This window comes from Podospora pseudoanserina, chromosome 5 (assembly GCF_035222485.1).
Source record: "Podospora pseudoanserina strain CBS 124.78 chromosome 5, whole genome shotgun sequence".
NCBI classification, from domain to species: domain Eukaryota; kingdom Fungi; phylum Ascomycota; class Sordariomycetes; order Sordariales; family Podosporaceae; genus Podospora; species Podospora pseudoanserina.
In genome coordinates this window covers 887,421-914,371 of record NC_085924.1, presented here as the reverse complement: position 1 = coordinate 914,371, position 26,951 = coordinate 887,421, and the positions used below count along the sequence as shown (strand labels likewise).

At 51.5% G+C, this 26,951-nt stretch overlaps 8 protein-coding genes across 8 annotated transcripts; 2 read left to right on the top strand and 6 right to left on the bottom strand.

Annotated features, from left to right (window-relative positions):
- Positions 1-179: 179 nt before the first annotated feature.
- QC764_500600 (uncharacterized protein) lies at positions 180-2,333 on the bottom strand (the record flags this gene model as incomplete). Its single annotated transcript, XM_062947325.1, has 2 exons — positions 180-1,812; positions 1,861-2,333. 2 exons carry the CDS (start codon positions 2,331-2,333, stop codon positions 180-182), a joined length of 2,106 nt encoding a protein of 701 aa, XP_062798649.1.
- Positions 2,334-2,687: 354 nt separating this feature from the next.
- QC764_500605 (uncharacterized protein) lies at positions 2,688-4,672 on the bottom strand (the record flags this gene model as incomplete). Its single annotated transcript, XM_062947326.1, has 4 exons — positions 4,387-4,672; positions 3,650-4,288; positions 3,235-3,592; positions 2,688-3,179 (listed from the first exon to the last, which is right to left on the bottom strand). The coding sequence occupies exons 1-4, from the start codon at positions 4,560-4,562 to the stop codon at positions 2,688-2,690; spliced, it is 1,665 nt and encodes a 554-aa protein (XP_062798648.1). The 5' UTR covers positions 4,563-4,672.
- Positions 4,673-6,463: 1,791 nt separating this feature from the next.
- On the bottom strand, positions 6,464-9,090 carry QC764_500610 (uncharacterized protein). Its single transcript, XM_062947327.1, has 2 exons — positions 8,095-9,090; positions 6,464-8,036 (listed from the first exon to the last, which is right to left on the bottom strand). The coding sequence occupies exons 1-2, from the start codon at positions 8,649-8,651 to the stop codon at positions 6,665-6,667; spliced, it is 1,929 nt and encodes a 642-aa protein (XP_062798647.1). The 5' UTR covers positions 8,652-9,090; the 3' UTR covers positions 6,464-6,664.
- Positions 9,091-9,876: 786 nt separating this feature from the next.
- On the top strand, positions 9,877-11,541 carry QC764_500620 (uncharacterized protein; the record flags this gene model as incomplete). Its single annotated transcript, XM_062947328.1, has 1 exon — positions 9,877-11,541. One exon carries the CDS (start codon positions 9,877-9,879, stop codon positions 11,539-11,541), a length of 1,665 nt encoding a protein of 554 aa, XP_062798646.1.
- Positions 11,542-12,903: 1,362 nt separating this feature from the next.
- QC764_0075270 (uncharacterized protein) lies at positions 12,904-13,380 on the top strand (the record flags this gene model as incomplete). The annotated part of the gene is made up of 1 exon (XM_062940695.1): positions 12,904-13,380. One exon carries the CDS (start codon positions 12,904-12,906, stop codon positions 13,378-13,380), a length of 477 nt encoding a protein of 158 aa, XP_062798645.1.
- An 861-nt stretch (positions 13,381-14,241) lies between these two features.
- Positions 14,242-19,014, bottom strand: QC764_500630 (uncharacterized protein; the record flags this gene model as incomplete). The annotated part of the gene is made up of 7 exons (XM_062947329.1): positions 14,242-14,977; positions 15,039-16,739; positions 16,796-17,229; positions 17,295-17,552; positions 17,623-18,310; positions 18,368-18,742; positions 18,801-19,014. 6 exons carry the CDS (start codon positions 19,012-19,014, stop codon positions 15,379-15,381), a joined length of 3,330 nt encoding a protein of 1,109 aa, XP_062798644.1. The 3' UTR covers positions 14,242-14,977; positions 15,039-15,378.
- Positions 19,015-19,689: 675 nt separating this feature from the next.
- On the bottom strand, positions 19,690-23,057 carry QC764_500650 (uncharacterized protein; the record flags this gene model as incomplete). The annotated part of the gene is made up of 11 exons (XM_062947330.1): positions 22,674-23,057; positions 22,084-22,613; positions 21,914-22,030; positions 21,781-21,853; positions 21,576-21,726; positions 21,497-21,527; positions 21,240-21,439; positions 20,343-21,174; positions 20,103-20,288; positions 19,782-20,037; positions 19,690-19,722 (listed from the first exon to the last, which is right to left on the bottom strand). The coding sequence occupies exons 1-11, from the start codon at positions 22,914-22,916 to the stop codon at positions 19,690-19,692; spliced, it is 2,652 nt and encodes an 883-aa protein (XP_062798643.1). The 5' UTR covers positions 22,917-23,057.
- Positions 23,058-23,943: 886 nt separating this feature from the next.
- APL2 (beta-adaptin) lies at positions 23,944-26,902 on the bottom strand. Its single transcript, XM_062947331.1, has 4 exons — positions 26,286-26,902; positions 25,587-26,224; positions 24,784-25,529; positions 23,944-24,723 (listed from the first exon to the last, which is right to left on the bottom strand). Exons 1-4 carry the CDS (start codon positions 26,519-26,521, stop codon positions 24,106-24,108), a joined length of 2,238 nt encoding a protein of 745 aa, XP_062798642.1. The 5' UTR covers positions 26,522-26,902; the 3' UTR covers positions 23,944-24,105.
- Positions 26,903-26,951: the final 49 nt, after the last annotated feature.

Genomic DNA, 26,951 nt, shown 5'->3' with positions numbered 1-26,951 from the left:
GTGGGTTGTCCGGGCGAGGAAGACGGATTCTATGGATAAGGTGCATTTTCAACTACCTTGTACACTCGCTGGCATTTACAGCATATGGTTCGCTGGCCGTCTAATTCACATATAGTCGAAAGTGTATGCCTGGGACCTTTGTAGGGACCTGCCTTGACTTTATGGCTGATTAGATACCGTCATAAAGCCACCCTGGTAGCAGTATACCTCTCCTTCCTCCCCCTATCAATCTCCCAACTTTCCAACAGCTCTACAATCTCGTCGAGCCCTTCTGACTTCGCAATCTCCAGCGGCGTCCCTTTCACATCCATTCCATCAAACGGCTGCTTCGACATCACCCCTTTGTCAGCCCCCATCCTCAACAGCCAGCCCACCATATCCTTCATCCCAACCTTGACCGCAGCATGAAGTGGAGTGTTGTCTTTTGCATTCCGAGTATTGATGTCAGCGCCACATCCCAGAAGATATGCTGCACAGAGGATATGACCCCTGGCGCAAGCAATGTAGAACGCGTCACAGCCAAAGACATCCTTGTGTTTAAAGTCCGCAGCAGGGGTATAGCTGATAAGGAGTTTGATGATGAAATCGTGGCCCTGGTCAGCAGCAAGCATGAGGGGAGTGGTGCCAGTGTTGTCAACACAGTTGATATCAATACCACTGCTTTGAAGCAGCATTTCGACCAGTGCCTCGTGCCCTTCCCTTGAAGCGTAGTGCAGGGGCTGCATTCCGTCCTTGTCCCTGACCGTGGCATCTGCCTTATGTCGTAGCAACAGTTCAGCGAGGATGGTGTTTCCCGACCAACATGCACGATGTAATAGCGTGTAGCCATCGTTGTTGGGTTGATTTGGGTCGGCCCCGGAGCGTAACAAGTACTCTGCTGTCGCAGCGTTGTTGGCAGCAGCCCAAAGTACTGTCGGCTTCTCATTGTCCCTGGAATGCCGATTAAAATCAGCGCCAGTTTGGACAAGGAATTCCACGACTTGTAGAGAACCGCTTTTCGCTGCAAACCAAAGGGGCGTGCGGCCCCTGGAATCAAGCACCAAGCACTCCTGGGCTCGTCGAGAGTGGGAGAGCTTCATAATGATTCGGAGATCCTCTAGCCATCCTTCAGCAGCTGCATGATGAAGCGGCGTGTAGTCTTTGATTTTGGTTCCAAGAGTTGGGTCGGCTGCGACAGTACTTCCGTTTGGCTGAAGCAAAACCCTGAGTACACTTGTGTCGGTTGGTTGAATCTCCCTGTCCTCGCGACAAACAGCATCCATGAGAGGGGTATTGCCGTCAATATCATATGCGTTGGGATCAGCGCCATTGTTCAACAGAGTCTGAACAACAGCTTTGGAGTTTTTCCTGGCCGCCATGTGCAGAGGGGTCCGTCCTCGTGAATCTGATGTATTTACGTCCGCTCCACGACGTACCAAGGCCAGGGCTACTACAGAGTTGTCGTGTTCGATGGCCGCCATGAGTGGTGTTTTGTTTTCCTGTGAACGACAATCCACTGTCGCACCGTACGACATGAGAAGCTCGGCCATGACCAAATCTCCAAGCATCGCAGCAACATGGAGGGGGAACAGCTCGCCCTCCATCGACCCCAGCGTGAAGTCCGGGTGTACTTGTTCGAGCAGCCCTTCCACTTCACGCCATTTCCTCCTTCTCACTGCTTTGACAAATATCTCTTGGGTATCGTGACTAGGTGGAGGCAAACGGGTGTTGGAGATGTGGTCGTTGAACTGGCGAGCCAGCGCAAAGAAAACGGAGGCAACTCGATCTGCAGATTTGCGTCGCTCGGAGGGTGCGCGGTCGTTTCTCCTGTCACTGAAACGATGTTAGTTCGATGATGCTAGCAAGCAGAGATACACCTACACTACCAGACTGTTCCGAATGAACTCCAGCTCCTTGCGCTTGTTCACGATGCTATGTTGCATCCTTTCGAGGTAGGACAACTTCCACGCCACCTTTCCATTGGCCACAACCCTTCCAACTTTGGACCCAGACGAACATGGTTTCGCCAGCTTGGACAGCTCTCCAGCAAAACATTGTAGGTCGAGTTGTAACTGTGAGATATTGTCCCGTAGAATATTTGATAGGTGTACGCCCGCGTTAGACCTCCTCCGGCTTGGCCGCCCCGCATTATCGTCGATCGATAGCGTCGGGGGAGAGTTGTTGTTGTTTTCCTGTTCCTGGATGTAATTCAGCACGCCAGCGGTGAGATTCAGCTCCCTTTGTATCTCGGCGATCTTTGTGCCGGCGTTGGTGAAATTGCCCAGAAGGTTGATGACTTGTTGAAGGGTTGCGCCCACAGTGAGGATCGAGGTAGTGATGGTCAGTGGATCCATGGAAGCTTTGTTGAATCCCGAGAGCACGGTACTGGATGGTGGAGAAAACTGCGGGGAAGGAGGCACGGCATGTGCAAGGTAGGGGGGAGGCCTCAGTGATATAAGGGCAAGTTAGGTATATTGAGGTGCTGCAGTACGGGCTGGCTCAGCCCCATGGATGCCCGAAAGGGCCTGGTTTGGATCGGGCGCGTCAATTTCCAGGCACCCAAAATGAAACCAAGAGTTCGTTGACTCATGGGTTCCTTACTCCATGGAGTTGATGCCTAATGTTATCGTCTCAGAGGTACACAGATTCATTCGCCAGCTGTCAAGTAGCAAGCAACGGCCTTCCCTGATCTCACCTTATGTTTTTACTTATACTATCCCGGTATGAGTTGGCCTATGTGGTGGACTCTCATAACTCCGTCCAGTTTCCACAGATTGCCGTGAAAGATGTCCGAAAGGTGCATGTCCAATGGCAAAACCACTATCCGCACCCGCGGCCGAGTTCTGTGACAGTGTGTCTTGCATCTCTCGGGACCTGTTCCGACTTGGAAACTGACCAGTTCCCACAACTGATCGATTTTGTGCGCCAGATGTCGCATTACCTGGAGAATGGTCCATAGCTTGAGCCTCTGTGCCGTTGATGCGTGGGTTGCGTCTTCGGCGCCATCTATAGATAGCCCATGCGAGAATAGCAAGAACCAGAGCACCCAAGACGGCCCCCAAAGCGATAAGGCCTTTTTCGGTGGCTGTCAGCCCCCCTGAGGGACAAGTTCCTGTCGCAACCGGCAGCACCGCACCCGCTTCGCTGTTCAGAGGTGCCATATAGAACTTTCCAGCATCGTAATCGACGAAAAGATACACCTAACATGAGTGAGTAGGGAGAACCCTGTCATAAAAAAAGGACGATGAGACCCACCTGTGAAAGAAAAGCTTTCCCCAGGACGGGCGCATTTCCAGGAGCTGGATCACCAAAGATTTGCAGTTCATTATAGGATGTGTTCAAAACGGCAGCTCCGTTGCTATCAAGGCCCCTCAATGGTCTCTGAAGCTCGTGAAATGGCACCTCCACTGTCATCTTGTCATTGATGGTAAACCGTAGCGCCGCATTGAACTCTCCAGATGATCTCCGATAGACCAAACCAGGTTCGAGATTCACCAACTCGTCTGCATACTCAGTAACTGGTACCAAGTGGGTGCGTTGTTCAGTGGTTTGGTTCACATAGCCGAGCAAAGCGGAGAGGGTTTCTGAGGGCAAGCGGAACAAATTGTCGTATCTGTGTTTGACGCGTTAGCTAACCGTTTTGTTGCCTGAAGAGAGGACCAACACTTACGGCTCAACACAGACTGTTATTCCGGTTGATTTGCTGAAGATGTCCCTGCTTTCTGTTTCACTCGCATTTGCCATCTTTATCTCAAGCGTCAGTCCAGTTAGTTCGGCCTGCAGGGGGCAATGCCGATCCTGGAGTCTGTCGTTTTGCGGAATCGGAAATTCGTGAAGGAATGGATTGGCAACACTTCCTTGGTCGTAGCCTCCGAGCACAAGACTTCCACCTCGCGGCGACTGAACACTTTGCGATCCAACGTTCAATCCAAAAGATCTTGCGACGATCAAACCTTGACCCTTTAGTACCTTCAAGATGGATGAGTCTGTTGCAAGCCCTAGATGAGATGCTGCCGAGTTTTGGCCTTTGGTGATCAATCCGACAGTTGTTGTGATGGCCTGTCTTGACAACTGCATGCTCACCTCGACGGCATCCTCAATAGTGTTGTTCAGTAAGGTCCATCCTGGATTCTGCACCAGATTGCTGAGTGGCACTCCCTTGAACTTGTCGGCAGAAACTGGTCCTCCCCTTCTCGAGGCACACTGCGCTGGGGTCATGTCGACTTGGTGGACTTTGAGTTGCTCGGACGACTGGCAAAGACTGGTTGTCGTTAAGAAAGTATCGTTGAGCACCGTTGAAGGAACCATGCTTTTGCTATGTTAGCGAAGACCAAAGAGGGGAAGATCATCCCCGGGTGCATGTTCCCATGCATGTCTCAAATGCAAGGGGGGTCCGTCGTGACATACCATATCGTTCTCTCATTGTTAAGAGCAACTTCGGCTCCCCAAGACTGCACCTCTGGCTCGTTTGGCGACCGGATTGTACAGTTCCCAACGCGGAATTGAATTGTGTTTCCATCCGCGCAGCTTGCCGCGACAGCCGCCCTGATCAGAAGGAATGTGAACAGTAAAAGATCGACCATGTTTTCATCAGTCCTCAAAGGCCAGTTGGTTGTGATCTTGGATCGAGGAAGACAGGTTGCGGATTCAGTTGGTCTCCTGCTATGGACGATCGCGGGGAAATGAACGGCTGAACATTTTGTCCCCTCAGACACCATGCTGAGCAGGGCAGAGCCTTACTTGCGCGGGGAAGCTGTCGAATGGGATCATGAAAACACCCCCCGGATTGTGGCTTGCATAGCCCTCGCCAAGTCTTCCATATTGGTCCTGCGGCATGAATCTCTGCGCCCAGTTCGACAAGTGATTCGAGATTCAGTCTCAAAATCGTGAGTTATGTCAGCCTAAAAGTACACAAAGATTGGGGGGTCGGTGGGGGCCTGAGAATAAAGATGCAATGTCGCGACTCAATTGATGGTGCGGATGCCTAGAGAAGAATATCGGAGAGTAAACCCGCTGGGGAGTTGTAGCCAATAACGGATACCAGGCTAGCACCAGGCTCGCAATGAAGGACGTAGATAACCCTCACCAGGCATCCTAGTATAATGAGACTTTATTGGATTTAAACATCTGCGCTCAAGTCCAACGGAAGCTCTGGAGGTCTAGTCGCCCACCAGCCGCCCTTGTAATTCCTTCGTTCCAGCAGTCAACCTCCCCAAATCACCACCAACCGCCACAACACAACCACCCCCTTCGCATGCCCTCCAAAGCTCTTAACAAGTTTCGCAACAACCTCAACCTAGCAGTTGTAATCAATGCCGCACGCGCGCTGTGATTCGACCCGTCAGGCATCCAAGACCAAACTTCAAGAAGTCATCCAGGTCAATACTTACACACCAGTATCCGCAGTTGCCAGAGCAGCAACCAAACGATGTGCAAGAGGCGGGGACACAGCCGCCTTCCTTGTCAACAGGCTGAAGGGTATCGACGAGTCCGATTCCCTTGGGAGGGGCAGCCATGGCGAGTGTCGCGCCGAGGATGGTGAGGAGGTACTGAAACTGCATGTTGACTTTTGAAAGGAGTAGGACAAAGTTGAGAGGGTTTGAAAGAAGATGTCTGGTGGATGATGAGAAGCTGAGAGACTCTCGCTGTCATCAAGGGCGGGGAGACATCTTTTATAGATCTCTCTGACCCTTTCACTCGCCCTCAGACCTTGACCGACCCCATAGCCCCTGTATCTATTTTCCCCCTTTCGCCTCTCGAAGTCATACTTCCCTCGCCTGCCTGTTGAAGCCACAACCACCGCTCTCTTCACAACCAAGATTTCAGCCGAGACCCAAGACACAAGCAAACACCTCACCGTGCACGAAACTCAGAAATAGCAACAACCATGTAACAACGATCCAGGAACTCCGACCCGTATCATCTGGTTCCGAACTTGCCCCTAGCAGTATAGTGCCCAACCCCAGATTTTGACTCTGTGGAAGCGAACGAATTGACAGCTCAACAAACCCCCTAAATGTAACCGTGGCCTACAGATCGACGTATCACCGACCAAGACTCGCTACACCACACCCCAGCCGCAGACTTGGCAAACCCTGCCAGAAGACAACCTAACAAGAATTCAGTTGGAGGCTCTAGCTGCAGTATCATTCCCCCGTTTTTTTTCCCTTTCGAGGTAAGGCAACGGCGGGACCGCGGGCCTGAAAATCGCTTCAGGTTTCCGCTTTGGATAGTCGATGATGGGAATATGGTTTGGTCGGGCTTTCCGGTGGCGTTCGGTAAGAGAATGGCTTGAGGTTGTGTTCCCTTGGTTGAGCGATTATGGTCTCGGCGAAAAGAAAGCAAGCATCATTGCTGTCTTTTCAACGTCGGCGACCGGTCAGAATATCGGCGTCCTACATCTCGGCATGCTGATAGCGTCAGGCTCAAGACGCATGCATCAAGCAGGAGACAGCTTCTTCATCTCAGATTCAGCCCGTTCTGGTAAATGGAAACGACACATATCAATTGTCTCTATTCCTCGCGTACAGATAACCTAACGTCTTGTAGGAACCACAGCGCTTAACTCTGCATCCAGTTTCCAAGCCCATGCCTCACCAGCATCCACCTCTTCTCAATATATTCATCCCCCATCAAGTCCAAACACCCTCCCACCTCCTCGACAGTGCCCACCTCCAACCCCAGATCAAACCCTACACAACGGCCCATTATTCGTCGTCAACCCATCCCCCGTCTCCACCCTCCACCCCTCACTCCCAACCCCCTTATGAACCCAAAACAACCCCCAAGGATCCCTCTCCCTCTTCACCCTCAACAACCGCCCATAATTCTCCCCCCCAAAGAAACTCTCCTGCCAGTCCGGCTCCAACCTCCCAGCTTCATTATAATACGCCCCGCTCCCCGGAGTCACACGTCGAATCTCATCAGTTGCATCCTCCAGCCTAGCCAGCTCTGCCTTAAAATAGCTCGCTGCTTCACCGGGTGTGGACTCCAACACCCAGAGCGATGACACGTCGAGCAGAGAGAATACCGTCAGGTGGATGACCATACTTCTCATGTGGGGGCTCACACCACTCGCTGCGTAGGGTCCTGTCACCAGATCGAGCTTTGGACCGTAGGCTCGGGTGCGGATGTTGAAGCCCTTTTCCACTGCTCTTTTGATTGCGCTGGAAGTCTGAGATATACTGGTTGAGTTGGCCCAGTTATTTCGGGGAAGAAGGCGTGAAGAGAAAGTACCGCTTCCCGGCGCGGTGTTTGTCCCATTCCCAGGTTCAGCATAGGTGACCACCGTGGCGACAGGAGTGGTGATGTTGATGCCGGCTTCATCACGGAACGACTGGAACAGGGGGTTGACGAACTCCTGAGTCTTGCTTGCGGAGAACCCGGGCATAAGGAATATTCCCGCAAAGGAGAAACTTGTGTTGCCGTGGTAGGTGACGTCTCCGTGGCCGAAGCCGCCGGCGTCGACGACCTTTTTCGCAAAGGCCAGGTAGATCTCTACCCCTTTCCAAAAGTCTTGGGTATTGGTGATATTGGCGGTTGGGTTCTGTAACGTCGTGGGGGCAATTGGACCTGTAGTGAAGCCGTAGGTAGCGGTGCCGAGGGTGATCAGTCCCTTGGAGGCTTTGACAACGATCGAGGTGACGACGCCGTAGGTGCCTCCACCTCCGCCACGCAGGGCAAAAAAGAGGTCTTTGTTAGTGTCCTTGTTTGCCGTCGTGAATCTGCCATCGGCAGTAACAAGGTTGATACTCAGGACTTGATCGGCTCCAAGGCCCCAGAGAGAAGCCAGATTGGAGTGGCCGCCTCCTTGGAACCAGCCGCCAGCGATGCCAACCGTCTCGGTGGGGAGCTTGGGCACGGCGATGGTGAAGTTCTGCGCGATCATGGCATTGTTTGCCTCCCAGGTCTCGGTTCCAGCACCGAGCCTGACTGCTGAGCCCTTGTACTGACTGGCCTTGTGGCTTTGGAGGTATTCGATGCCCTTTAGGTAATGTGTCCACACGCTTAGTGATCCGTAACCGTTTGAACGACCCAAGAAGTCATGGCCCGTGTTCCTGAAGGAGCCGTTAGTTTGCTTTCTTTTTTTTGCGCTGTTTCGTTGTGATGGCTTACTTGATGATCAACCTGATATTATTGTTCCGAGCAAAGTTGACAGCTATCTGCACATCCCTCACGGACGTGGCATTAACCACATATTCCGGAAACCCTCCCTGTGTGCAGCTTCTCAGAGGCCCACTGACGTTGGCAGATAACAGACATGTATTCCCCTGAGTCCAGGGGCTGAGCACACTGAGGGGATCGTCAAGCCAGAATCTGGTGCGCCTGGCCGCGCCGCCGACGAGGAACTCACAAGCAGCCGCATTGTAATTTTGCCCTGGATAACAGACAATGGGTGCTGGAGATGGCTTCAGGAGCCTGCCACCGAGCGTTGTATTCAATTTTGACCATTCGCTCAGGGTAGGCCAAGCCGCATCTTGGGGTCCGATCTTGCATGTCGGTCGGTTGTGGTTGAGGGGCACTGAGGAGGGATCTCCAAAGGCGATATTCGGGTGCTTTGTCGTCTCTCGCTTGGACAATTGCTTGGTCTCGAATGGAAAGTTGGGTTCATCCTTTTTCGCTGACGCGGAGACCAACAGGACGCCGACAACCAGAGCTCGGAAAAGGCGCATTTTGGGAGGTGATAGCTGCCAGGGTCTCGCTCGCCTCTCAGCATGCGGGTATCCATCATGGTGGGTATGAGCGTCGCCTCTTATGCTCGCTATGGGGTTGTCCGTCCCGCTGGATCAAGGTCCGAGACTGTGAAGGGATCCTTGGCAGACCGACCCGTTGGGTTGCATTGCTGCAGGAAAGGATTCAACCAGCAGCCCGGCTGCAAGGTTGGAGATACTATTGGATCCGAAGGACCTATCGATGCTGTTCCCGACGGTGTTTTGTGCCAGTTCCATAGACCAGGTCAGTGGACGTAAGCTTGTGTAACGGCGGATCGCAGACTGTTGGGAGCTTGCGTAACCAACCTCCAAGGTCGTGTAACAATGGAGGGTTGTGGTAGAGTATCTTCACGCTGGTCCGATGTCCTCAAATCTCTGGCATGGAGATGTCTCACTTGGAGCAAGGTGCCCCGCAGTCGACACCTACCCTACTTCCATTGGCACCCTGCCCCCCATGGTCCCCATGGCCATCACGTCAGCAAAGATTCATAAGCCCTGGTTACACAGTGCTCTGTAGCATCGGATATCATGTCCCAGATCTGCAAGTTTCTGCTCGATGATAAACTGCATCATCTTGGCAATATTCGTATGTTGTTGGTCTCAACTTCGACACTGTGTCACCCCACGGGCTTCCTCTGGCCCAACATCGTCTAATTGTTTAATTTCAGGCTTAGTCCATTGCACTTCGGATAGTCGGCATGAGAATAACCCGACGACATCGGACCGAGAAAAGGACAACGCCTTGATTAGGCCTGTGTGGTCTTTGTTTAACAAATTTCGTGATGGTCGGGGTTGGAATAACAGACGACATACTCCGCATCCGGACTCGCTACTCCAGACACCCACCTCGCTAAGAGGCGTGAGGCTTCGAATCCTCCCAGCGTGGAATGCTAAGACCCCACATCACGATGATTGAACTGGAGCACTTTGTCCGTCCAGGTGGAGGAGGGTTTCGAGCTGGATTCCCAATGCGGTCGATTCGCTACGATGTTGATATCATCAGCAATAACCAACAGAAGAACGCTTTGTCAGTCAGTGGGGGAAGGCCCATGGAAGTCTTTCAGATCAATACCATGTTAAATCAAGGATGGCGCTTTGCCAGGAGCCCCAGTTCCTGGGGGGGCATCGATCAGACAAACACAAATTCTAGTTGATGGCCTACAGACCAATCTCGAGATTCCCAACAATGCGAGCACTAGCCCTTTTGATCATTTGTCTGGTGGCGGTGGGACTTGCCCACAATTCCACATCTGATGAACATACCGAAGGGCAAAAGTACCATGGAGAAAGCCTGGCCTGGACACCATGCCCCGTCAGTCCTACTTTAGATGGGGACCACCAACTCGAATGCAGCAATCTGCTGGTTCCCATGGATCAGTTCAACGCAAGCAATAATGGCTTCAACAACGAGAAGCATTTCAACATCTCCCTCATTCGACTAAGAGGCAAAAATGCCACAGCCAACGGCAATATCAACATCCTTCTCAACCCCGGCGGGCCAGGAGGCAGCGGTATGAGTTTAATGTACCGTTGGGGTGTGGATATCAGCCAAGTCGTGGGCGAGAACTTCAACTTGCTTAGCTTTGATCCACGGGGTGTCAACGCATCTACGCCATATGTCAAGTGCTATCCGACCCCTAGCAACAAAACGCAGGCTTCACAGAACTCTTGGACTAGAACAGACCCCTACAACCTGACCGAGTCCAGTGGCAATTGGTGGGCTTCAAGTATCATCTACAGCCAGGCTTGCAAACAGACCATGGGCGAACACGGAGAGTACATTAACACACCTCAAACCGCAGCAGATATGAATAGCATTTTGGATGCTGTCGGTCAGGAGGATTTGTACTACTGGGGCTTCAGCTACGGCACCATACTGGGTCAAACCTACGCCACGATGTATCCAGAACGGGCAAGAAGGGTCATCATCGATGGCGTGGCCAATGAGTTTGACTGGTTTACAAACTGGTCCGACAGAGAATCCAATGACGACACGGATAAGGTGTTTGAAGGCTTCGTGGATGAGTGCATCAAGGCAGGCAATCAGACCTGTCCACTGGCTCAGCTGGCAGAAACAAAAGAAGAGCTAACCGAGAAGCTGATCTCTACTATTTGGGCCCTGAGGGAGGAGCCAGCCCCCGTCTACGTTAATAACACTGTTAGCGGTCTCGTCGGCTTCTCAGATGTGTGGAACAACGCCGTCTTCAACGCTTTGTACAGCCCCTTGCGCTGGGCTCCCCTGGCCACGGCCCTGACTCCACTTGTACAAACTGGAAACGCGACTGCCTTTTTCCTTCACTACATGTTGCCGTCAACTGCACAGTCATACAATGACTATGATGAAGGAGACGCCAATGACTATATCCGGTACAACGACGGTGTCTCCGGACCTGCACTGTCACCTGCGACTCCAGAGGAGCTGATTCCCGCCGCTCTCGAGGCGAGCAACAACACGATTTTCGGAAGTCAACAGTGGCCTGGCTACTTCAACAGACGGTCATGGGCAGTTCGCAAGACAACTGACTTTGTTCCTGAGCGAGGAGTCAGAACAGCTCATCCGTTGTTGATTCTGTCGACAACGTATGACCCTGTTTGTCCGCTTATTTCGGCGCGTTCGGCAAATGATGCTTTTGTTGGGTCAAGGCTGGTAGAGGTTCAGGGGTATGGTCATTGCTCATTGGCGGTTCCTTCTAATTGTGTCAATGACATTGTTAGACAGTACTTTGTGGAGGGGGTTCTTCCGGAGAGTAATGTTGTTTGTGGACCAAAGCTGCCTTTGCCGTATTTCCCGGCAGAAAACTCCACCACTGGGGCGACATCTCCAGTACACACGACAGGGCAGGCTTCCTGATGCGGCTAGGCCGGAATGGAAGAGGCCCTGTAAGCTAATGATTGATATCGACTGGGAAATAAAGCATCAGAATGATAGGGGAACGGATTCAATCAGTCGGGTCTGGCTCATACCCACGTGGGAAGCCACCACCTCGTATCGGGATTATCAAGCCTATCAATCCTCCCTCCTAACTCTCAATCTACACAGGGACCTATCTCCCCATCAAATTGAGTGGAGTGAGGGATGGGTGAATGTGGCTGTTCCGATAATTGGTGCACGAAAGCGATCTAGTTAGAGATATTCGGAAGAATAGAGAAATTGAGTCATCTTACAGCTTTAGTCATCTCAGTGGACACGCCGTACTAATCGTGGCAGTGGTGGATGATATTTGCCTTACCCTATCAATGACAGCAAATGATACGAAACTCACGATGGATCTGAAAGTCATCCCCAGCCGTCACTCTTGCATACATGATCGTCCACAAAGCGTCTGGGTTCATGTTTTTCCGTGGGTACTTGGTACATAGGAAGCTAATGTTGTCGGACATCGTTGTACTTGTACCATCCCAATATACCTTTTGACGTTGCGGCCATCGACCCAAACTTGAGAAATGGCAGCGTTCTCTCTTGACTCTATCAAAAATGAATGACGATCTAAAAAGGTGTCATTGCTAACGCTTTCGTGCCTCGACTGCGTCACCATGGCACCAGGTTGAAAACACCATTTTCCAACGGGAGTCCTTTTGTTGTCAGGGTGGCCTCCACTTGCTTTGATAGGTAGGGGCCTGGTTTTATCTCGTAGTCGTTGGAGTGACCTGCAAATCGGAACGGAACTTCTGACAGGACGATAGGTAGGTACTGTGGGGTTGAACCTAGAGTAGGCTCGAGACCTACAGGCGCCAACCTTGTGGGGGCTGGGGAATGGTATAATAGCGGTCACAATACCTGGCCGGGGGTGGTGCTCTGTCCCGTGCCTCTTATTCACTTGCTCCCTGTGGGGCGGTTCAGTGGACCGCTAGCTCTTTTCTTCACCAGGCTGCCAGCCCTTTTCCTCACCAAACCACAACGCTCACCCCCAGCCTTCTTTCTTCACCCGGTCACCGTGTCATCATCTACCTCTGCCGATAGACCATTGCAAATTTCTCTCGTCTGAGTTCCTGAGAGATCGTAAAAAGTCTTGTCTGAGCCCGGCTATTCAAGAATCTCCAGACACCCTACCTTTGCACATCCGCAATAACCCACCCGCCCGAAGTGGCGTTGAGAATGTTGGCAAGCCTGCTTGGCCGCAGTACACGTGGGCTGGAGAAAAGTACCGAAGTCACTTTTCACCTTTTCTCAACATTCCCGACTGAAGTTCCAGACCAGATCTGGGACCATTTTATGGAGATCTACGAGGACAATGCTGCGATGGTGTGGAAGCTCGTCTGGGTCGTCGACGGCGTCAAGCAGAAAGAGCACGGAAACCAACATCATCTGTCCATCAGACCATTTATCAAGTTCCATGAGCCCGAAAATGAATCCTTCACTCTTCTTGAGGTTAACTGCTGCCCTCCCCTCAAGGTCAACCGCGAGGCTCGCGCGGCCGCCCTTCGCGACAACCGATATGCCAGTGTTCCTGTTCTGGGAAAGAAAATTCGAGCGATTGTGAAACAATCGTTGGATTTCTTTAACCCCGACGAGGCCAGCTTGTTCCGTCTTGTGCAAGGTTGGGGGTCTGCTCCAGGCCCCGTCAATTCGATTACACTTGCAGATGATATGAGCTTCGTTCGGAACGTTATCATGAGACAAAGTAGCTTTGAGACTAAGATCACGAAGGGAGAAAACTACACTCTTTCGCCAGTCATTTTCACCTTTTAATGGAAGAATAGATGGCCAGAGTATCACCGCTGGCCACGCGCACAGGGTTTGTTGTATTCCCTCGAGATGATCTCGCGAGCCTATCTTCGGAGCGCACAAGATATATACATCGAGAGGGAAGACTACTCCTCAGACTCTTCACCCATCTACGGCACACACAACCTTCCAATGCTCTACAAGGTTTATGCCTTGATGTACTACTCGACCAGGGCCGTCGGGGAGGTAATCCACTTCATGCGACGGGGACCGCGCGCACACGGCGGAGCAATCATCGCCTCTACAAGTACTACTGTCGTAACCCAGCAGCCTGGCGTATGGTCCACAATCTCGCTATTTCACACAGAGCCTGGATGCAGTCATGACAGGTTGGCCAGTTCACCCACTCTGGTGTTTACATGCCAACTGCCGGCCCAAGGGTTCACCTAGTTCCCCTTGGTCGATACCCACCGCCGATCATGGTTACACCGGGCTTTCAAGCACTGGACATGACCTCATACTCGTTTCGCCCTCCATGCCTGGAGGATGAGCCCTCCAACGAGCTCGCTCTCGCAATCACCCACTCTCGCCAGGTTCGCCCCGTCCATCTCTCGCGATCCCCTGGCCGCTCTGAACGAAGCAGACAGCATCGCCAGCGTGCCGACCACCCTTCCCCTGAGACAAACTCCCCAAGGCCGCCTCCTCAAGATTGTGGTCAAAAAGGATGGGAAAGGCTCTGTTACTCGCCCACGCTGCCCGTGTCAAGAAGGTAGAGCTCAGAAAGGTGATCAAGTCTGGCTGGGGGGGATAGACCTAGGCCTGATGCTGTGCCTCTGGATGGGGAGGAGAAGATGCGGTACCGGGATGATCTTCATCGAGAGGGATCCGGGGTTTGATCAGGAACCTGTTGAGCTGATGGAGGAGGGAATCAAGAAGATGACAGCTCGCTGATGGTAGTGGGGCTTGGAGATAATGGAACAGGCCTTGGGTGGTGTATGATGTCCTTGTAATAATACTTTTAGGTTTTCACAGCTCTGGAGTCTTTTTTCCAACCTGTCCACTATCCATATACCTAGGTTTCTGATCTCTATCTTCATCCTAGCTTAAGATAAAAGCCACGGCCACAAACGACGCTGCTCTCAGCATCAGCAGCGCTTGCTCGTGGACCTACACCAGGGATGCGCACCATCAACATCGCCTGCTCGTGCCACGTCCAACAAGCCAAAATGATACAAGTATCGCGTGTTCGCGGCAAAGAAAGGTATGAAATGAACTTGATATTCCGGTCTGCAATTTCTTGGGTGAATAACGATTGTTGCAAATATATGCGTAGCTAGAAGGGGAACTGACGATCCGGTAGGTATGGACCGTGTAGTTATCAATGGACTTGTGTTCGAGGACGTTAAGATCAGTGTCCCTGTTTGGTTGGAGTCTCGTGGTGGCGAGAGTGTCCTGCCACACGCCCGAGCGAGATATTAGGGCAGCTTATGACAAGCTATAGATAGGCTTTTGAGGCCATCCACGAGATTGCGAATGACCAATACATCTACGGGTTAATCTCCAAGGTGAGAGTCTTGATGGTGTTGTTCTGATGCTTCCACTACGTGTGGAGGCAGCTGATCTAGTGTTCATGTCACGGATCAGCATAGTGTATTCCTTCTTTGTGAAAGGGATATATATACGACATTAGTGACTTTGCGGTTGCTACTTTGCCACAAAGGTGTTCGACGATGAGATTGGTGGGTACGGGACCAGAGCTAGATAGCCTCTCTTCCTTTGGTTGTGTTGTTGAAAATGGTAATCGTCGTTACTCTACGTTATATTACGATAAACATCGTCAGATCGATCGCGGGAAGTGGCTAGGCAACCAGGGTGGCTGTCATAACACAGAAATTGGTGCATTTGACTTCAACTGAGTATGAGAGATCAAGTACACTGATCGGCTCATCATGATCTGAATCAATCCCCCAATGACTCCTGCCACCTCCTGCTTACGGAAATTACTCAACGGGCCAAGTACAATCACACACTCTTCGAAAACGTCGACATCATTTCCTTCCAAGACATAGAAAAGTACTTTTCAATCTTCTTCATCCCAGCAATCTCCCCAGATTCGACATCCTCCACTTCATCCCCCTGTAGAAGAGCCCCGTGCTCCAGCAGTAACTTGAAGATGGGCCCACATCCGCTCTTGATCGCGAGAAATAGCATCGTCGGACGTTCGCGTCTTTTCTTCTCGCCAACATTGAGCCATTTCCCGTTGACGTTGGCACCCATATCGACGCAAAACTCGGCGTAATGGGCTGAGGATCGCTGGATAGCGACCTGTAGTCCATATTGCAGCACCAGACTTGGGAGCTTTAGAACTTTCATCCTCCCTAGCATGTCTCGTGTCTTAGGATTGTCTGTGGACATTAGTTCCATGTGGCCTCTTGTCTTGAACACATCAATAAACGTCTCTCGACGAACATCGGGACGGGCTCCAGCCCTTACTAGGGCTTTCATAGCTCGGCCGTTGGCGTGGGCAAAGGCCAACTCAAAGAGTGACACAGTGGTGAAACATAGCCACTTTTCGCTGTCATCCTCAGAATCCGAGCCAGCTTCACGGATCTCCACTTCTTCCGAGGCTTCGCCAAAGGCAGGATAGTGTTGAAGAATAACGCCCAAAGCATCATTGTTCCCTGATCTGATAGCATGTGCCAAAAGCTCGACCTTGGAATAAACCTTGTGTTTAGCAAGTTTGGCAGCCGCAATGACGCATTCCATCATTTCTGTAGTTCCTGCTCTTGCTGATATCCTCAGTGCATCATCCATCACAAAGGGCTTTTGAGACCCATCATGGTGTCCCCTGGTATATTCATCGCAGTGAACACCTTTCTCGGAATTTCTGGAACAGCAGACGCGTAGGAAACCCGATTCCTTGGATAGAATGCGTGTCATGATCCCGACTTGGTTCAGACTGATAGTATCTTCCATGATGGCCACAATGTTACTTTCACTGAGGTGGTGGGCTGTGAAGTTTTTCCAAGGCACAGCATCGTTGACAACGTGGTTGTGGGTGACGTCCGCATGGCGGACAAGGTCATTTGCGGTCCGGAATCCCAGTTGGGAGAACAAACAATCGGAATGAGAGCACTTGTATGGGCGTTCATGTGTCTTGTGGTGCTCGGAACGTGCGGAATCAGTTTCGAATCCGTCAATGTATCGGGGACAAGATATTCGGGGGCACCTAAATAGAGCATGCCCGTACAGTCTTTTGATCTTTGTACAATTGCAAGAAAGGTTGCATGGTGAGGTGGTACAAAGAGAGCTTTCGAGGAGATCCCGAAACCGCATGATGCCTTGGGAAATGTAGGTTGGATCCATGTCATACCATAAACATCCTATCAAAAGATTAGAACATGGACCGCAACCCCATGGGTTTACTCCTTTGACTTACCACCGTCGGCTTCGATGAGGTCAAGTTTCGACCTGTTCAAAAAAGTCTCGGACTGCCCGAGGCGTTTGACAAGCTCTGGGTCTCTTCGAAGTGCTCGGTACTTGTGTTTGAATATCCTGGAGACTTGAGTGGAGTCATGTACATCTGGCTTCCCTCGCTTCTCATAAAGCCGTCGTATTGCCTGGACGAGCTGTTCATCGTGGCGGGACTGAGCACAAGCGCCGACATGGCTTAGCCATTCCGAAGCAGCATAGTCGAGCAAGACAAAGTCGCCAGACAGGACCTTTGAGGTTTCGTCGCATATGGCAGCCGAGTCTCCATGTTGCATGATGCGGTCCAAAGGTTGGAAGGCCAAGTAGGTCAGACAAGCTAGGGAAATATGAAGATTCGACTCCTCCTTGTCAAGAAATTTTCCGTCGCCGTTGAAAAGATACCTGGAAGAAGTGGATGGCTCCTGTTAGGTCTCAGCAAGCCTCGGCATCGTTGGTGCAGAACTCACTCCTTAGCAGTGAAGTGGACAAAACTGACATAGTCCCCAACCACCTCGATGATCGGCCCGCAGGTCTCTACAATATCCCGAAACGCTTTACGCCCTTTCGTAAATCCTGATGATCCGGACTCGATCACCAAAGCCTGGATGACCTCCTCGTAGCGGAGTGGGCGTGTAGCCGAGCCAATCCATTCCAGAATTTTCCTTGCAGCAGCTTTGTCCTTGGGCACTGGGTTTGATTCAATTCGTTCGATAACTCGGCCGTATCTGTACGTGGTTAGCTGCGGGTCTGATATGAAAAGGGGTGAAAAGGATTGAAGATTTGAGGTGCCCTTACGCTTGCCCAATACCCTCCGGCAAGGTATCAAGTTCCCGTCTGATATCATCTTCATTGTCCAGACTATGTAGCAGTCTTGCCATCAGCTTCGCATATAGTATCATCCCATCGCTTTTCTCTTTCAATAGTTGAAAAGCTCGGCCAACTCGGTCACAAGTTGCCTCGTCAGCATCCCATTTCCGGAATTTTGACAAGAGATCGTCCCTTTCCATGTCTATTAACTCATGAATATCGCCTTCGTTGTGATCCTCGACGGGAAGCTCTGTGCTACTGCGCATCAACTCTTTGCTGATCGCTGAATCCATCCGACTGCTAACAAAAAGCTTGACATTCGGCCCAGACTTCGTAACTCGAAGAAGAGACCGCACGAGGTATGATTTATCTGATTCGGCGGCTTCGTCAACGCCATCAATGACAATGATCGTTGGGCCTGACGTTTGCAAAAGCTTGCCTAGCAAATCCCCCACGAAGTCTGGATTCGAGATAAGCTTTCGGTAGTTGGTGAGGTAAATGTCATGTAGCAATGGGCGCAACATCGATTGTTCCTCAAGAAGTTGAAAGACTAAGCTCTGAAAGATCTTGACGGGTTTCGATTTGCGCTCATCACGGTATGACAAGAACGCAAACAGGAGTGTCTGCCCTTGGCTTTGGAGATACCGGATTGTCTTGGCAGTCAATACAGTTTTCCCTGGGCGTTGATTATTAGCTTTTTCCAAACAAAGCATCCAAGAAAGGTCTAGTTTACCAGCACCAGGTATGCCCTGAAGCCAAAGGCAAAGCCGGGTTTTGTTGTTGACATCGGCCCACTTTTTGAAATCCCCATTCTCGAACAACCACGTGCCTGATTTCGCTGGACCACTGCCGGCAAACTGCTGAAGCTCTTCATCGTATAAGGAGGGCGAGAGCTCGCCTCTCAGCAAACGGTAATTTTGGAGATCTTGGAATTCATGCTGCTTTTCATACTCCTTATAGGCGCGTTCTCTGTCGGCGATGTCTTGAGTAATGTTGGCAATTGTGACCTTTTCCAGCATTAGAGCCCTGTGGGTTGTCATTCGCTGCATTATCATAGTGATCTTGTCGGTGACCTTGGGCCAGAAGGATTCGAATAGGAGTTCCCAGGCTGTGGAGCGCTGTTAGAGATAATCTTTGCAAGACATTCAGAGAGTTGGGAAGCTTACCGCTGCCGCCGAAGAACTTCAGAAGTGTTACATGCACATCTAGAATGTCCTGATAGAATAGACACAAGATTTTTCTGACCTGTGCGTCTTGTTCGAAGAGCTTTGCGTAACGATCAAACTCGGGGAGATTCTCGCCAATAATACCGAGAACCTCCACCACCTTGTCGAATGCCTTGGCCAACCGGCTCGTGAGCTGAACCACTTTGAGTATCATGTCAGGTTATCATGGGGCTAAGACCTTCGTACCTGGAGGACCAGCTTGATTGGTCCCTATTAACAAGGTCAGTTGCATTTACACAAGAAAGGGCGCATACAAATTGCAGCATCTGCTTACCCATATTAAAGCCAAGATTTCTGGTTGGACTTGTACAAAGACCTCGATAACAGCTTGGTACTGGCTAAGACAGTCCAGGTAGGGCTTGATACGAGCCAACGCGCGAAGCTTGAGTGTTTTGCCTTGTTTCTGTTGAATGGCGTCGGCAGCATTGTACACCTGCTGAGCTGAAGTGTACTGAGCGAGATCGAACTTGTCGAGGTTCTTGATATTGCGCGCGAAGTCGGTCCTAGCGGCTTGAAAGGCATCCAACATCCACTGGTCGGGCTGGGACGTTGCCATGGCGATTTGTGTTGTACATCATGATAGCTGGACGAGAAAGTAGTACGCAGGAAGAGTGCTGTGTTCTTGGCACAGGGTGACTGCGAGGCAGCAGTCCGAGCTGAGGCCGCCCGAGAGGAGTGAGGGGTTCCAGCTCCTTTCTTCAATGATTGGCTGCCACAGCTTGCTGCCACCGATGCCAGCTGTGGTCAGGTGTGTATTTAAGAGCGCCGATTTGATGTGCAAGGTGATGAAAGTTCGGTGAGAATCACACGGTCTTCTTTTCCCAACCTTTCAGCTGTCCGTAAGAACTTCCTGCATAAACTCCTATCAGGGGAAATGTTAGAGCAAGCAAAGTCGAGATTGATGCCAAAGTCACAACCAACCTTCAGAGGTGTAAGGGAAGTTTCGTCGACCAGGCTGCCTGTTCCATCCATGGACATGCTGATAAGGACATTCTTGGATTCGCGAATACGGCGAACGTACTGCTCAACAGAACCCCTCGTATCCACAACATAGTAGAAGCAAGTTACTTCCCGAACCTGCCCAAGTCTGTGAATGCGGTCTACTGCTTGCCTCTCCACCATTGGATTCCATTGTGGCTCGAGAATGTGCACCTGGCTAGCAGCAGTGAGGTTCAACCTGTTGGGAGAGAGACACGTGGTTAGAACTCTGAGGATGGGAAAGCAGGAAACTTTCAAACTCACCCAACACCTGCACTTCCCAACGTCGCTAGGAGCACAGTACAAGATGGAGTATCACGGAAGTCTTTAAGAGCCTTTCTTCGCTGTTGCTCTGACCTGGTCCCATCGATTCTGGCAAACGCAATGCCCCTTTGTTGCAACGCTAACTCGACCAGGTCCAGCATCTTGGCCCAGCATGAAAACACTACGCTGTGAAAATGTCAGACTTGCCGCAAAAGGTCTCGGGGTTGTAACGGTACCTACCTCTTGCGCACATCCTCACTGCCCGTAGTGATATTTGCTTTATCAAGGTCGAGTTGCACAAGCAAGGCTCGAACCTTTGACGAAGGGCGATAGGACTTCGCTAGTTCTCTTCCAGATGGCTTGGACTTGACCTTACCCATTGCTGAGTCATTGCAAATTGGACAGGTAGGGTCGCAATCGTCATCATCTTGTCGATTCAAAGGGAGACATGCAGTACAGACTGGATGTCCACAACCTAAGAAGCGCTCCGATGTTTCCATTCCCTGGCCAACAATGTCCCCGCAAACTTCACATCTCTTGGTATCGAAAATAGAGGGGGGAAGACCTGAGATGTCAGCAGTCTTCAGCCGGTTTAGGATCTCGGAAGGTAACAGGTCCGCCCCGTGGTTGGATACTTGGCGTAGTCTAAGAATGACTTGCAAGATGCCTCTACCTGTTCCAGTTGCTTTGAATGTGGTGGCTGAGGATTTCTTGACAAGGTTGTAGAGGGCGGTCTCTTCCTCATCGAGCTCAACAAGCCGAACGACGTCGTGCCGTTTGGGCAAGTGGAGATCAAGGGAGTCCATGTCCTTGACCCTGCGTAGGGAGACCGCCTGAAACAAACGGCTGAGTCTCTCATACCCTTCAACATCCCGATTCTCCATGAGATCCGTGATTGCGGTACGAAACTTGGTAGGCTCTCCGTAGGGGTGAGCTCTGAGAAATCCTAGGAGCGAACATAGATCCTCTACTCGGTTTTGTATCGGGGTACCTGTGAGACACCAGCGGTGCTTCGCGCGAAGATAACACACAGCCTCGTGTACCTTTGAATTTGGGTTGCGGATAACGTGTGCTGTAGTTATGCTTGTTAGTGGTTGAAAGTTTGGTGGCAAGCAACTCCAGGGGCGGGCCAGTTACCCTCGTCGAGGACGATCCTTTTCCATACTAGATCATGAAGAGGGCTTTTCTCCACACCAGAAGACCGGTTGGACCGGATATCGGCTTTCAGAGTGTCATACGTGGTCAGAATAATGTCGTAAGTTGGCAGGCTCGAGTGGTGTTTTGATCTCGATGAGCCGTGGTATATTTGGTATGTCACACTACGATGGCGAAGGTGCCTTTTGATGTAGTTATTAGTAAGCCCCGTCCAGAAAATACGGGAAAGGCATGCTTACATTTTTATCTGCTCTTCCCAGTTCGACAAAGCTAGTTCGTATCAGCAAGTGGTTCTGACCCCTGTGAGGGCGCACTTACTTGAAAGGGGTGCAACCACCAAAGTGCCTGGTTGTGCTGAGGGCTGGCCCTTGTTGGCTTTTGGTCGTGGTGAACGTTCAGGGTCAGGGTCACTTGCAATAGACCCAGCAATGAGAGCGAGTGTCGTCAAAGTCTTCCCAAGGCCCATATCCTTGAGAAGTCATCTGTTAGAGCACAAATTCAGATATATGACGTTGTAACTCACATCAGCCAGAATTCCCCCAAGGCATACCGGGGGGTCGGACCGCAGCGTACTTGTAGTGACCGTATCCTGGTATCTGAATCACAGGTCAGCCAGAGGTCAAGTCAAACAGACCACCACGAACCCTGCGACTCACATTGGTACACCTTCAGTGCCAAGCATGCAGGTCGCGGCCCAAAGTGAGGGAAACTGTGGGTTAGACAGATTCCCGGCCTCTTTTTCAACCATCATAGCCAATGCCTTCTTCTGGTGGCTGGCAAACAGTTAGTCACAGCATTCGAAGACAAATGCCACAAGGTGGCTCACGGTTTCAACTCGGTCTTGATACAATTGCTGACCTGCACCTCGGAGAAGATTGTTGGTCCAGCTGCTTGGTCCAAAACTGTAGCAATTTCAGATTTCTCAGTCAATGTCAGCTGCTTGCTGAGGTGAACTTGTTGGTTCAAGGTCTCAATAGCTTCCTGAAAAGTGAGGCCTGGTCTGGTGAGATAATGAGGATTGAAGTAACTCGTCCCTTGGTAATCTTCCGTGCTCGGGTGTTGTAGGAAAAGGCTGCTAGATGCCAGCGTATTCCCAATATCTTGAGCTTCCTCTATATCGCCGAAGAGCAAGAATTTGAGTTTCTTGGAACGTCGATTCATAGATGCTTCAAAATGAAGACCACATATTCTTTCGAGGACCTGCACACATTCAGCTGCCTCCGAGTCGAGAAGACCGCAATACTCGCCTGACGCCTCTGAATAAATAGTGTAGGTGTTGCCGAAGCCCGTGAAGCTCACTCCAAATTCCCTCTGCTCGGTACTTAGACGATGTAGGTGCGGTTGCTCTAATACTAGCTATTGCCAGGAGAAAGAATCAGTATAACCTTCAAGAACGCGTCAAAGTCCAGGGCTGACCATGCCAAGGCAGGTTGCCAGGACTGAAGGTTCCCCTTCAGCCGGCACATCCTGCATCTCACAGTCGTTGTCATAAACACGGTCCTTTTCTCCAGAGCTATCCGAGTCTGACCCGGAAAGCACCCGTCGTCGAACCAAAGGTAAACCCTGGTCATTATGATCTGGCGCGTCGTCACTGCCTGGCCCCGATGATGAGTATGGTCGTTTACGGCTTCTCCATTCAGTCGACTGGGCACTCTCCATGGCAACAATGATGGGAAATGGTATCCTGTTCCTGGCCGTGATTTTTTGCTCTCTTCTAAGTTGTTGATTCAAAATTGCCAAATGGACAAGATCATATACTGGAGTGGCAAGGTAGGCAACAATTAGGCTGTCGGCGGGGCGGATTCAAGACGCTGCCAAAGCGAGCTCAGCTCCTTCCACTCAACCAACCCCAACTCACAAACCTGCATCGCATGATTGGCCGACATAACGACACCTTCGATCTCAATCACGTGGGTCAACTTGCCGCTCCGAGACAAATATTTGCTCGGGGAAGGGCATCGATCTTGATCTCTCTTACTCTTGCAATGTTTCTTGCACCACACCTCACCCTGCGACCCTTGATCGTTGGTGCTCAAGTTCAAGTCACAATCCAACTACACTTCCCTTAGACACGAAAGTTAACCATTCACAAATCCCCTCAAACCAAACACACCCCCACAACAGCTTACAACCAACAATACGCCTGCCCGCGCTGCTATTGCTCACAGCAACGCCTGCTCACAGCCTTGGCTCCATTAAGCGTACCGCTCTGAGAATAGCCATGCCAGGGCGCGCGTGAGGCATGGCTTCCTGGAAGCAATTCGTCACGCGCAGATTTGGTCAGAGGATAGAGTGACGGGAGACAAGAGGCAATGTCCTCTTAGCGCGGGATGAAAACGCGCATTGCTGTAGGGGTTGTACCCTTCCGTCATTGTTAGAGGGAGAGAGAATGGCCCTGGGCCAGCAATTGGGTAAGAGAAGCGAGAAAGGGAGTGCGAGCAGCCAGCCTCGCTCGCGGGCCAAAAGCTCAAGCGCTTCGAAACGAATGCTTGCAGTCAGCGTCGCGACTCTTGACACCGCGTTCCACTTGAGCATCGGTTGGCGTTGTAGTCGATTCCCGATGCCTGATGTCCAATTCCAGGGTTCAAGGGTCCAGTCAACATCCTGCATGCTCCAGGGAATGTTGTGAGACACAGGGGGTGAGCTGACAAGGGCCCGAAATGTAGAGCACTGTTGTCCAAAATTATACATCAGTGATCACTTCACCATGTTCACATCGAATGCCACACAAAACATTCACACAGAAACTGGTTCATCTATTCATTTTTCACCACTCTCAAACCCAAAATATTACCCGTTCAAACGTCTACAATAAACTCGCTTCTCAATCCCCCCCAACTCCAAGCCCTTAAAACAAGCCCAGCAAATCATCATTTCCACTCGTAGCCTTCTGTTCCACCGGCTTATGACCCAACTGCTGCCCGGGTGGTGGCGGGGCACTATTCCCACTAAGATCCATACCCGCAAAGCCACTCATCAGATCATTCATCCCCCCACCCATACCAGGCGCAGCCCCAGGAGCCGGCGAAGTCGTCGTGGGCGGTGGCGCATCAAACAAGCCCATGATGTCAGCCATACCACCGCTGGGCGGAGGCGCACTAGGACCACCGGGTGACATGGGACTAGCCACCCGATCCGGAGTGGATTCCGCAGCCGGGGCGGCGCCATCAAAGTCAATGTCAAGAAGGTTCTCAATATTGTTTTGAGAGCCGCCTGCCGTGCCATTAGATGCCGCGGCGGCAACAGAGGCAGCGATGGGGTTCTCTGCCAGGTTTTGCCGTTGCTCTTGGATGGCAGCGCGCTGGATGGCCTCGGCACCATAACGCCCCTTGCCAACGAACGACTCGGGTGGCTTGTGGTACACAGAGGCGAGGGTCGAAAGCTCGCTGAGGAGCTGCTCGAGAAGAACTGGTGGCAAGCTGGTCACAGTCGTGGTGATTGCTGGTTTTTGCGAGAGAATGATGTTCTAGATTTTCGTTAGAACCGCATCCTAAAAAGGGGTAGGGTGGATGTAAACAAAACAAACCTTGGCAACATCGAGATCACCCGAAAGAAGACGCCAGTAGATATAAGCGCGGTCCCGAATATCAGGGTTGTCGCTATCCCCTGTTGCCACCTGCAGCACCTTTTGCACCAGGCCCTGGTTGTTACTGGGCTTCTTGAGGAACAACTTCACCACAGCTGTGAGAATCTGCAACTGTGTCTGTGTAAACTCCTCCTCAAAGACGTCAACGAATCCTGATAGAATTTCGTCCGCATTGTTGATCTTTTCCGCATACTCTCCAACAATCCAGATCAAGGATCCGCGTGCTGTTGGCTCATCCAGCTCATCGATGTACTTGCAAAGAGTTGGAATGACACCCTCGTATCCTGGATATTTCCGGAGAATGTCCTTGATGACAACAATAACCTCTTGGACCACGTAATTGACCTTTGTCGAGATCAGGTCCTGAAGGGCCGCAACGCACTTCTCGCTGGCCGCCTCAATCTTGATGGCGACCTGACCAATGGCCTTGACTGCCCTCTTCACAAAGTCCATATCCACTTCCAAGGCGTATTCCTTCAGTTCCGAAAGGAGCTGCTCATAGTTCTTCTCGTTCGCAATCCTGACCATGATTTCGAGTTTTTGGAGCTTGACATAGGGGGGGTCGTTGTATTTGCAGAAGAATACCCTCAATTCCTTGCTGAGAATGTCGGGCTTTGCTTGTAAAAGAAGGTCGATATTTCGCAGGGCAACATACTGGACCTCCGGGGCGGAGGAAACGAGTGTAACTGAGGGTTATTCATGTCAGTAAACGAAGACCTACACAGCAGCCGCGGAGCACAAACCTAAAGGAGGAGCCATTTTCTTGAGATATTGTCTGACCAACTCTGGACTGAGCATCCTCATGTGGATGAAAACAACCTTGACGGCAGCCAAGACAACGCTGGGGTTGACGTGTTGGAACTGGGGGGTGACCCTTTCACAGATGTGCTCTGACTCCTTAACATCGGATGCAGGATAATCGGCCAAGGTCGTCAGAATTGTAACTCTGCCCCATTCCGTGCACTCGTTCAACGCCATGAGAAGTTTTTTCAAGGTGGCAGGTGTGATGATGAGGGCCCTCGTTTCAGGGGCTGTCTCGCTGATCTCGGAAAGTGCCTGGACCGAGTTGGCAACCACCATGGGGTTGGGGTCTCCAATCAACTCCTGCAGAGTCTCGAGAAATCCGTTCTCTATGCACATGGTTGGGTTCAAATCGAAAAGCTTGGCAACGCAAATGGCAGCGGTCTTGCGAACGTAGGGCGATTCGTCTCTAAGGGTCTTGCGCAGCGGTTCCTCCATGTAGTCCACCATCTTATCAACGCGAACGCAGCCCATTGTTCGGATAGCGAGGGCCCGGATTAGGGGGTTCGGGTCTTCGGAGTCTTGTACGAATGTGTTGACGGCGAGAATGCACAGGTCCGGGTGGGACTTGGCGTAGTTCCTGACTCCTTATCAGTCCAAGCCCTTCATTGTTTGTAGCCCCAGACACCAAAGAGACTCACATCAGGTATAAGTACACCAGCTTCTTCTGGTCCAGATCCGATGTTGCGATATTCTTGAGGACATCGGGGAACAGAGCAGACACATCCTTGCCAAGCGTCATGGCCATGATGGTCTTCTGGATTGCCTCCTTGCGCTCGTGAGCATACTGGGAAACCAGCCCAGCGCGCAACTCGAACGTCTCGCCCTTCCGCGGGGGTGCGAGGGCCCCGCGTATCCGGTTCACGGCATTCGACATGTCTGGACTGTATGATGGGACAGGCGCCGTCAGGGGCGAGGGGCGTTCGTGGAGTAAGGTACGGGATAGTAGGCGATGAGAGGCGGTCAATCGTTGAGGGGTGACAAAGGACAGATTTGTCCGTTCAGTAGGTGTGGAGGCTTAACATGCGCCGACAGTGCGTAGATGGCGGCCCGCGATTCTCGGTGGTTGAGGAGGGAGAAGCAGGCAGCGTGCCAGGATGTCTTGTCGTGGGCGGCAATGGGTGTGGATTGCGATATGCAGTGGACAGGGTGCTCGTCAGCGTCTCCCAAGTTCTGGCCCTGTCCCGCTGCGCTGTTCGAGGCTGGAGTTGTGGCTTGGCAAGGCCTCTAGCTCTTGGTTTCAGGAAATCAGGCAGCTCCAGCCACAGAGGGTGGGGTGTCTTGCACTCAATGTGGGGTCAAGAGCT